The sequence below is a fragment of the Argentina silus genome (assembly GCF_951799395.1).
Source record: "Argentina silus genome assembly, chromosome: 6".
In the NCBI taxonomy this organism is placed as follows: domain Eukaryota; kingdom Metazoa; phylum Chordata; class Actinopteri; order Argentiniformes; family Argentinidae; genus Argentina; species Argentina silus.
The window spans coordinates 16320936-16332204 of record NC_139660.1 but is presented as its reverse complement, the minus strand read 5'-3'; the positions used below and the strand labels follow the sequence as shown (position 1 = coordinate 16332204).

At 47.5% G+C, this 11269-nt stretch overlaps 1 protein-coding gene across 8 annotated transcripts in view; it reads right to left on the bottom strand.

Annotated features, from left to right (window-relative positions):
* Window positions 1-709: 709 nt before the first annotated feature.
* opa1 (OPA1 mitochondrial dynamin like GTPase) overlaps window positions 710-11269 on the bottom strand; it is a 31862-nt gene continuing 21302 nt past the window's right edge. For all 8 annotated transcript variants that reach the window (XM_083671952.1, XM_083671956.1, XM_083671953.1 and 5 more), the window contains 2 exons: window positions 2885-2957; window positions 710-2717 (listed from right to left, as the gene is read on the bottom strand). In XM_083671952.1, the coding sequence (XP_083528078.1) occupies window positions 2893-2957 (65 nt within the window). In that variant the 3' untranslated portion in view covers window positions 710-2717; window positions 2885-2892. The remainder of the gene's footprint in view (window positions 2718-2884; window positions 2958-11269) is intronic.

Here is an 11269-nt window from a genome sequence, read left to right as displayed (position 1 = left end):
AGGAGAGGATGCCCAGGAGTGGAGGACCTCTAGCCCCTGTGTTATTAATCAGTCAGCCCTCTGCCTTCTGCCTCCCCCCTGCCTTCCCCACGCCGCCTCGGGGGTCTGCTGCGTCCTCACCCGGGCGAGGAGGAGAGGAGCCTAGAGAGACCTGGACATGGAGGCTGTTAGCGGTTAGTCCAGACCAGGAGCAGAGGTCTCTACACAACTATAGTATACAGGTCACCATTAGCTGCAGGACAACCACAGACTGAGCCAAAAAAAAAAAACACACACTAAACACCACTCTTGGAAGAACAGAGAGATGGATACTGATATGTGTGGAGGATGACCCACATTAGCACATTTCCACACCAACCAACTCAACACGACTGTTATAAACCTATTTACCAGCTCTCAAACTAACATGGTTTCATTGTCAGAGGGAAAAAAATGAGCTAACCAGGCTGACATTGGCATACAGGATATGTGTGTATGTCTGTCATGCCTCTGAGTGACAGTCACTTACCCGTTTCTTCCAACTAATTTTTTTATTTTTGACAGTTTATGCTTGTATTCTCTCTAAGAAGGACTTAAACATGTATTTACATGTGGGGATACATACGTGTCTGCAAAAGCAAACACACACAAACAACACAATGCTGATTGAGTGACAACAGAGATGACACACGGAGATGACAGAGTGGAAAGGAACACACACACACAGCACTTCATGGAAAATGCCATTTTTATTAACGTCAACTTTTTTTTTCTTTTTAAACACAATCGAATTTAATAAATAAAGCACATCTGATGGGGTACACCATGCAAACATTACATTCTACAACATAAAAGAGAAATATATGTTTAACCAACCAATGGATATACTGTTACAAGCATGACACTGATATTCTTCCATAAGTGATAACAGATCCATGATTTTCATTAACTTTACATGTACACAACATCCGGTTTACAGACCCATATACACATGAACGACCAGGGTTCAGTTAGCCCCCCAAACCTTCAGTCCATATTCTGATACCTTTTAGAGCTAGGAGCAGAGTGAAACGGAGTGAAGAAAGAGTGTGTGACAGAGAGAGAGAGGGGGAATAGACAGAGAGATGGAGGAAGAGAGAAAAGAGGGGATGCAGAAAAAAGGAGAGAGAGAGACAGAGACCAGTAGATCACAGCGAGTCAGACAGCGTGAGTTACCAAGAGGCAGGAGAGTGTGGAGAGATAGAGCAGAGGAGTATAAACAGAGGACGGGGGGGGGGGGGGGGGGGGTCAGGAGGAGGGAGAGGGAGAGTGAGTAAGTCCAGTTATACCAAAAGGCCTGTGCTGTGAACCCCCACCCCCCCCTGAAATAGCCCACCCTGGTACAACAGTGAACAGTGAGGTCATCTGATCCTCCTCTCCCACCATGATTGGACCATATAGTTCCACAGCAAGGTTGAACTAGATTCTAGTCCAATAGAATCCAAAGCTGATTCTGCCTAAATCCCTGGTAATGTGGAGGTGGTATATCCCCCCTGAAATGAAATGCTATCATATATAGTACACTCCTGTGATGAGGTTCACGCACGCACGCACGCACGCACGCACACAGTAGGGCACGTCAGAGGGCCTTTTACGCTCTACAGTACATATCTATGGCAGTCATGAATCTCAAAATCAAACCTGCTGCAACAAAATAAGAAATAAAATCTACAATATCTTCTTTTTAACACCTAGTGTGTGAAATAGTTAGATCCAATAGATCCACTGTTAATATAATTGTAAGATGTGAGGGGGGTGGGGGTGGTGGTTGAACGTTGGCGTTATGTACCTACGGTCTAGGGTTTAGTGATGTTAATAGTATTATCTCTGGTACTAAACCCACTTTTGATAAGCTCTGATGTGGTGATGGGATAGAGCTAGCATTGTGGGCTAACTAAAGTGCATGGATTCCTAAGTGGGGTGAATGCTACAGGTACAGCGAGTGCTAATGATGGGAGAACGGCTAATCCCTTCCTTATACAGCCAGGGAGGCGACAAGCTTTTCTATCACCCTCCCAGTGTCCCACAAGAGGTGGCGTAATTGACACACGCGGGGCGCGCACACGCTCACTTGCATTCACACGCACACGCATGCACACACCGCTGAGAGAGCAGGAGCAGCTTAAACACATTCCCAATCAAAGGAAAGGAAATGGGAAGAGAAAACCTGTACAACATCCTCATTTATTAGAAACGAGGGAGCAAGGGAGAGAGGGAGGTGTGTAAGCTCATCTTTTTTTTATTTTTTATTATTACTCTTCCTCTTCTGTGGCAAAAAAAGAAAAAAAAAAGAAAAGGCGAGACATTTGTTGAATTCCTGTGAGCAGAGGAGATGTCTGGTGAACACATCCAGGGGCTTTTAAACACTACAGAAGGCATAGGGCTGTGACAGGGAGCCCACTGAGCTGTGGGGAAGTGCTCCTCTCTCCGCCACGCTGATAAACTGGCCTGCTCAACAAACAGCTCCGACCCCACTCCACCAGCTTTTTTCACAAAAGTCTGCTACTGCTGTTGCTTCTCCTCTCCTTTCTCCCTTTAGTGTGTGTGTGGGGTGCCGTAAGCTAAGCCATGGACATTAAAATCAGATGTGTATGTGGGGGAGAGGGAGGGGGGCGGGGCAGTCATTTACAGAGGGGTGAATCAGTTGTCTTTGATCAGTGCATTTTTGTCTGTGATCCGCAGGTTTGCTTCTGATGGTTCTGCGAAAGAGAATTAAAAAGATGTCTCAGTTATTGTATTCACATACAGGTCACATGATTCACAATAACACCACCTGCAAGTAAGGAACCATGAACTCAGTGTTTATGGTAGAGGCCCTGGGACATTGCTGGTCACTAGGACAGGACATTTCTATAGCAGCAAATACCTGGTGTTCTATTTCTCCTTGTGAAGAGCTTCTATGAAGGCTTCAAGTTTCTCCTGAATCTCACGCACTTTCTCTGCAGAGAAAGAGAGACAAAGAGAGGGGGTTTGTGAGATCTTTGCACCTGGGAAACAAAAAACATTTAATGCAGTGCAATATACAGTATTATACAACAGGTTGATGAAATCAAGCTTGTGATTGGCGTTGGAAGACGTGATTTAATAAGAGGTGTTGGAAGCAGTGATTTAATAACAAAGATGTCACGGGTTACGTCACATATTAGGATATCCCTACGCCGTAGAAGAATAGTGTATCACGTTGCCTTGACAACGTTTGCAGTTTTAGGAACTATATTTCTCAACACAGGGCAGAAACCACCACAATCTATCACAAAATACTTAAAGCATTGTTTTCTTGTCAGAATTTTCGGATTTGTAACCCATTGTATCAAAGCAATAATGCCCTCGAGGCCGTGATTTAACGTCAATATTGTCACTTGATAAAGGTTCTGCCTCCACCAGCCTTCCCTGCTGCTGTTGTATTTCTATGTGAGGTTCCAACAGGGACTTCAGCTACGTCTTCAGGACATCATATACAGTACCAGTACCAGGAGAACAATAGCCCATGCATACCTTTACAGTATGGCTATGAAACCAACGCTGTGACAACGCTGTATGTTTTTACTTGGTGAATAACAGACCGGTCCGTCATAGGCCATTGTGCCTTACCCAGCCACCTCTCCTTTCACTCCAACAGCAGATGGTCCCCGCTGACTCTGTCAAACCTCAAAAAGGGCCACTTAACACCATGTGTACTATTTCCAGTTAGCTCACACACCACATCAAAGTACCCCCCCCCCCCCTAACGCATGAGATGGTATGTCCCTCCAGGCACACGCCTAATGGATCTAAACTTGGGGAGAGGCAGATACCATAACAACATTCCACATGAAAGGGAAAACATGTTAGAAAAGGTCCAGTCATTGCGTTGCCCTAGCTGTCCTGCTGGGGGCCTTTTGTCCAGACTGTCCTTTGAGGAGAAATCCGTCCACAAAACATGTACTGTCACACGACGTCTGGAGCAACAGAAACTCTTAATCACTGATTAAACAGTGGCTGGGGTAAATCTATGGGCCAGAAGAGAGAGAAAGAGAAAGACTATAGCAATGCCAGCTGCACCCAGCCCGGCTCCCTCTCCTTCACTATTCCAGTAATCTGTCTGGAAGTCCACCAAGCACAAACTCAAACACAACTCTGCAGCACAAACTACTGCTGATATAGTTTGATCAATCAGCCACACGAGATGCATATAGAGTATCATCATTATGCCTCTTAATGATTTAAGAAACCATTAAAAGTCTTGAGTTAAAAAAATAAATAAAATGCAAGACTCCTTCGTTTTCACAGAACGATAAATCATAATGGTTTAGACCTGAGAACAACAGTGTCTTCAATGTCCATTTCAGGTCAAAACAAAGATAGTGTAACCCTATTCCGGAGCGAGGGGCTCGTGCGAGACCCCCTTTCATGGGAGCACGGTTGCAGAGCAGAGGTATTCTTTTCTGACGGATGAAAGGCACACGGCAGCTTTTGAGGTCACACACACCTCGGAGTCTTGAAATACAAGCTTAGAGAAGTTAAGAAAACACTATGACCTCAAACACACACACGTAGTCCTGAAAAACAGCACGAGCCGTGGAAGGAAAAACACAAGCTCTCTCTCTCTCTCTCTCTCTCTCTCTCTCGGCAGGTGGCAAAAAGAAATTCCCCTGCCTTTGATACTCTGTTAACACGTCAGGGCACAATGGTGGAGGTGCTGGGGGGAAATTACAGCACCTAATGGAGGCATTAGGGCTGGGAGAGGGCACGCTGACACGGCTCCACGGCAGGTGTGGGGCTGAAACCCAACCCTGCTCTACTCTAGCCTGTCACACCACATGGCCCGGCTCAAAGGAACATACACACCACAGGAGTGTGGGCCGAGCACTGACCGGCCGCAGAAACAACATAACTCAATCTGACTCAATCAGATCAGGATTAGGAGGGAAGAGAAGGAGGAAGGGGGAGATGGGCATCTCTGTCACTTCTTCAAAACATGGGAAAACCCCTGGCTTGTCTTCAAAGCTTGGAGGGTTTAGATGTGGTGTGGCCCTGATAGGGGAGTTACTGTAGGGAGCTTGTTGCTCAATGTGGACCACTTAACAAGTCTGAAGTCTGGAAGGGATGATCACAGAGACATGTTGGGGAGAGACACAAGGTCATCCATAGTTCATTCTTAACATAACCTTTCAATAAATCTTTCAACTTTTCAAGTTCAACTTAGAGACGACAGACACAAGCTGGCAAAACTGTCTGCCGTTCATTTAAGTAAACCCTCTTAATGGCGTTAGAATGAGACCCTGCCAGCTTTTAGGGAGACGGGGAGACCATGCATGGGAGTGAGTAGTGGCGATATTCTCTGCAGATACGGTGAGAAACAGATATATATTTCCCTTCACCATCTGTTTGTTCCACAAGACGACAAGGAGAGAAAAGGCCCAACAAGAAGGCTTTCTTTTCAAGGCACGGAAAAGCAACACAAAAACTGGTCAGAGTCGCCGTTGCTGGCTCTTCTGCGCTCGGGGGGGGGGATCTAAAACTCCATTTAGGGTCCTGTTTACCTAAGAGATGAGCCCTGCGACACGTCCATTCAGCCGCCCCCCTTTATCTAGTCATGAATATTCCCATAATCCTTTGGCCTCTATCCCAGAGGCCCTTTTTTGAGGTGGAGGGTGGAGGGGGATACTCGCCCATTCAGAGGGAGGCCTTCCCCAATCCCCTCTTTCAGGTCCCTCTCTCGGCTGATCTCCACATGAAATGATATCTCTTTCACTCCCACTCTGCTGAGCCCTAAGCTGCGGTGGCCGGAGCAGTGGTAGAAGGAGCTGGGGGGAAAGCCTTTAATTGACCTGTAATTAGACTGTGAAACAGTGTGGCCCTTGCAGAACAAGCGCTCGATACATATGAGAGAGGAGAGAGAGAGGAGAGAGGACAGAAAGGCCTGCATCACGCTGGGAAGCAGAGAGATACCTAATCTCCTTCATATGGGGATGCCCTGTCCTGGATTGGACGTGAAAAGGAGGCAACCTTTAGAACAGGGTAGGCCTGTATTAACAAGTGCCAACGGAAGGGTTTCAGCGGCTAATGTTCGGTGCCAAGACCGGCGCTGTTTTGCACAGAGTTCCTTCATCGACTCACTCTGGCAAGAGGACACAGTTCACAGCCTGGTCAGGAGGAGGAGGCTCCTGTCCCAAACTGTCATCGTAAAACAACAACAAAAAACATACGTTTTTATATCTCTGTCACAGGCAAGGTTACAGTACAGGGGGTGATCCTTTGAACGTTCACATGCCCAAGCCTCCCTTTCTGAAAGGCAATCTCTTAATGTAACAAACAGAAGAGCCTGCCACCATGTCACTTTTGATTTTGTCTCTAAATCTGTATTGTAACACGCTATAAAAGAGGGGGCCCACTGGAGGCGGATGCAGAGACCGGGATGTTGTCGGCCAAACGTTCCGTCCGTGGCAGAGCCATGAATCAGCGCTGGTGCTCTAGGGGCTTATCTGGATAACAGATGCCTGGAAGAGAGCAGACCGAACCAGGGGAGACGGGCCTGAAAAGGTTGGTCCTGGGGTCAGCCAAAGTGTAGCCAAAACACAAAAAAAGGAGGAAAAATAGGGAATAGAAAGCCTGAGGAGACCAGGTGAGGATTTGTTGTGGGGATGGAGGGCAGGTTTTATTGACAGACACTGGTACAGCTTTGAAGGCTGTAGACGTCAGAGATGTCAGCAACTTCATGCAGGGGATTGTAAAATTAGGTTAGGGAGCAAAAATCAGAAAATTTAATTTACAAAGTGGATTTAGCGGTAGGTCTACTGGGTTCAAGTGGATGCCGTTATAAAAAAAGCGGAATGATCAAACGCAGCAAAGTAAGCCGACATCGTTTAGATAGAAGGCTTTTAGAAAAAGGAGGAGGCGCACACAATTTTTTCCCACAGAAAACATACCATTACGTGCCTTACTTCACCATTAGAACACTGTATTTCAGTAGTAAAAGTAGCATGAAGTAAAGGCAAGGAGTAATGACAAGTCTCAGACAGTAAAAGCTGTACAAATTCTGAAAAAAAACAACAACCAGGTAATCTGTGAGTTTTGCAAGGTTATAAATCACAGACAGCCAAAGGGTCTTAGGCTTCAAAAGCCAACCTTGTGCACTCAAATGGTAGTCTTCACTGCAGCCAAGTAGCCTAAACAATCAATCTTCTAGAAAACACCAGCCATGGGATCTCAGGATGACAGAGTGGTTTAAAAGCCCCTGTCATAATCCCTCAGAGAAGCTCCCTCTCACACCAGCCACAGGTGTGTGTGGACTACCAGCTGCTAAACTCTGCAGAGAACACAATGTGAATCTAGGGGTCTGAATCAGAGCCCTAACCCTAATCATTGGTGGACTCTGTTGAAAGGGTTAACCTGCCAGGGGAGCGTAGCGACGGAGACCAAGACCAGGAGAGGGCTCTTAAAACAGCCCTGCTCTATTTTTACCATGGCAGGGAGGAAGTGTATGGTTTTCCTATTACCTCATCCAGACTACAGGCTTATCTGAGCCGTGTATTTGTGTGTGTCTACCCTGTGCTCTGACACTCTGAGTGACAGGAGGATGTGCAGAAACAGGACCCTAGGGGCCCCGCTGAGCTGGAAACAGACGGACGGAAGCCTCACTGCTGCTCTCAACCCATCACATGACCCTCTCCTTCCTCCTTTCCCACCGACCGCTCTCTTTTCCTCGCTCTCTTTCTCTGAGGAGCTCTGCTCCTTAGTCCCAATACTCTTCAGTACTTTCCTTCATTAGCTCTGGCAGGTTGTAATATTCATACAGATCTCCTGTCTTCATCTTCATCATCATCATCTTCAACATCATCATCCTGCCATACTGCTGATAAGAGCAAGGACTGGATAGGTGTCCGCGACATTGGAAAGTGGATCTGAAGGAGGCTAGACTTCAGTACTGAGACAGAGCCTGGGAAAGCCATGTACCTCATCCTTGTGCTCCCCCTGGCCTGGCTGGGACTCTGACAGGGTGGACAACCCCGACAATCCCCCCCCTTCCCCATCCCCGGTCACAGATAGCGAGGAGAGATTTACACCCACCCAGGGGCCACCCTGTGTGCTGCTGAGGAGCTGTGAAACAGATGCGGGGGAGCGGGCCGGACAGTGGAGAGGGTCACCAAAACACCGGGGATGTGTCGGAACGAGAGCAGAACGCTGTGGTTCCCAGCCTTAGAGAGGAAGGAGGGGCGGGAGGGGGTCGAGGCTGTGACTGGAGCATGGGGGGGGGGGGGGGGGGGGGTTCTCTGCTCCAGCTGTTGGGAAGACGGAAGCCGTTTCCTCCCTGGCTGTCAGGGAGCGGCATAAACAGCCCTCTGTCAGACAGGGGGCAGGACACACATGTGCTTTAAACATCAGCACATCAGCCACACTCCTTGTTCTCTCTTGTGTGCATGTGTGTGTGTGTGTAAGGGAGAGAGAGAAAGATAGATAGAGAGAATGCGTGTGTGTGTGTGTGTGTGTGTGTGTGTGTGTGTGTGTGTGTGTGTGTGAGAAAGTGCAGAAACAGGAAGGGAGCTGGCTGCAGATGAAAGAGAAGGCAGAGCGGTATGTTTGAAGCAGCGTTATGACAACTGTAAATGTAGTGTTTGTCTATTCAAAGCCGCAGAGAAAATTGACAAATTGGCAAGGTGTCAATCCTTGATGTTTCCTCCTCATGTGAAAACTAGCAGTACAATTAAAGCCAAAAGTAAGTGTACAAGGCTTAAGAAAATCAGATTGTTAATGGAACATCAGAGATGCTTTTAAGGAAGTGCAGAGAGAGAGAGAGAGAGAGAGAGAAGCTTGATCAGATCAAGTCAGTGTGTTGTTGGTAGTTTTGCTGTGGCTATCCTACCTGAAGCTCTGGGACCTAGCCAAACTACTAAGTATTTTTATTCTTTTAGCTTTTTTCCCCCACTACTCTGAGTGTATTGAGCGCTACCTACATCTTGTACATCTTGCCCACAAATCCTCTCTCTCGATACCGGCAAATATCACAATGTGCTTTCTCTCCATTCCTGTTATTTCATCCCTCCGGAGGACAAATGGACGCTATACCTCCCCTCGCAACCATTCCAATCTAATCTACCCACCATGCTGAACTGATCACGACACTGTCGCGGGAGGACTTTGGAACTGCCAGTTACTGGTCCGGAAAGCAGAGGCTCTCATCTTACGCCTGCTTCATCTCCCTCCACTTCCTTGCCCTCACACAGACATGGATTACACCAAAAACACAGCTACTCCAGCAAAAAACACAGCTACTCTGATCGAGGGGGAGGCACAGGACTCCTTATCTCACCTAAGTGATAACATAATGTTCTTCCGCTGTCACACCTGTCCAGTATTTTGTATCCTTCTCCCTACCCCTCAAATCCACCCCCTTCCAGCCAGTCTACAAAACACTGTATCCTCTCGTCGCAACCTGCGTACCCTCTCCCTCACCACTCTCTTTTCCTCTGTCTTATCCTCCCTACCCTCTGTTAAATCTTTCTCCCTTCTATCCTCACTCTCCTCTGTTCTTATTCTTCTGGACCTGTCTGCTGCATTCAACACAGTAAACCACCCGATCCTTCTCTCGAGAGGATCGCTGTCCTCTCCACGAGCTCTCACCACAGGGGTCCCCCAGGGCTCTGTCCTAGGGCCCTTACTGTTCTCCCTCTATACCAAATCTGGCTCTGTAATTTCCTCACATGGTTTCTCCTACAACTGCTATGCAGATGACACTCAACTCTTTCTCTCTTTCCCCCCCTCTGACTCCCAGGTGGCAACACGTGTCTCTGCGTGTCTTGCAGACATTTCTGCTTGGATGTCAGCCCACCACCTCAAGCTCAACTTTAACAAGACTGAGCTGCTCTTCCTCCCGGGGAAAAGCCTGCCCCCTCCAACTTCTCCATCACAGTAGAGAACTCCCAGACAGCCAAGAACCTTGGGGTGACCCTTGACAACCACTTATCCTGTGCAGCGAACATCACAGTGACAGCACACTCCTGTAGATTCTTCCTCTACAACATCAGAAGGATTCGTCCATTCCTCATCAGAGAAGCAGCAAAACTCTTGGTCCAGACACTTGTGATCTCTTGCCTTGACTACTGCAACATGCTCTTGCACTTTTGCACCCATCACTGGCTCCCGGTAGCAGCTCGCATCAGATTCAATACCCTGGTGCTCGCCTACCGGGCGGCAAAGGGAACAGCCCTTTCCTACTTGCAAGCAATGGTCAGCCTCCAAAGCCCTGCCCAATCACTCCGCTCTTCCACCTCGGCTGGCTGCCTGGCTCCGCCGCCTCTATGTAAATGCAGCAGTCGCGCTACTCGGTCACGGCTTTTCACAGTTCTGGCGCCCCGCTGGGGGAACGAGCTTCCCACTACTGTCAGGACAGCAGAGTCACTACCTATCTTCCGTCGTAGATTGAAGACCCATCTCTGCAGGCGACATCTTAACTGTCCCTCCTAAATACCTCTTCATCCCCACTACTCCCCTGTACAGTTTATCTATTGTAAATAAATTAATAATAATACAAAAAAGGTAATTATTCTTTCTTCTAGCATTGTGACTGCCAATGGCCCCTGGTCCTAGCATAGATTACTTTTTCTTATGATGACTGATGGATAGATGATTCACTTACTTAGACAAATGTATTTGTTGTAAGTTGCTTTGGATAAAGGCGTCTGCTAAATGCCAATAATGTAAATGTAAATCAGATGCTTGACTCAAAAGGGCAACCTCTTCATTCTCCCAACACATTCAAAACAGTCAGGATCGTAATGAGGGCCCCTGGGTAGCTGTCAAGAGCTGTGATTGAGGGACAAGAGGAAAAATAGGCGTTTAGCCCTCAATCAACACATGCATTCTCCCATGTAAAACTAAAACGTCATGTAATGTCACTACTTGAGAATCCCTACGTTAGCTCCGCACATAAATCTAGCCTAATGGTCACACAATATCCCTCCCACTACATATACAAAGCTGCAGACAAGTGCCATCACATTTCTCAGGCAGATGCTTAAGGCTTCCACTAAGAGGAGAGAGCAAACAGATATAGAGTCTTGAGACTGCTAGAGCTGCTGTGACCCAACGCCCAGAGCAAACACTGGAAAACCCTGATATCTCTCTCTCTCTCTAGCACAGGAGTACTTCTCACTGAGCCCCACTAAGGAAGCACAGGAGTACTTCTCACTGAGCCCCACTAAGGAAGCACAGGAGCACTTCTCACTGAGCCCCACTAAGGAAGCACAGGAGTACTTCTCACTGAGCCCCACTA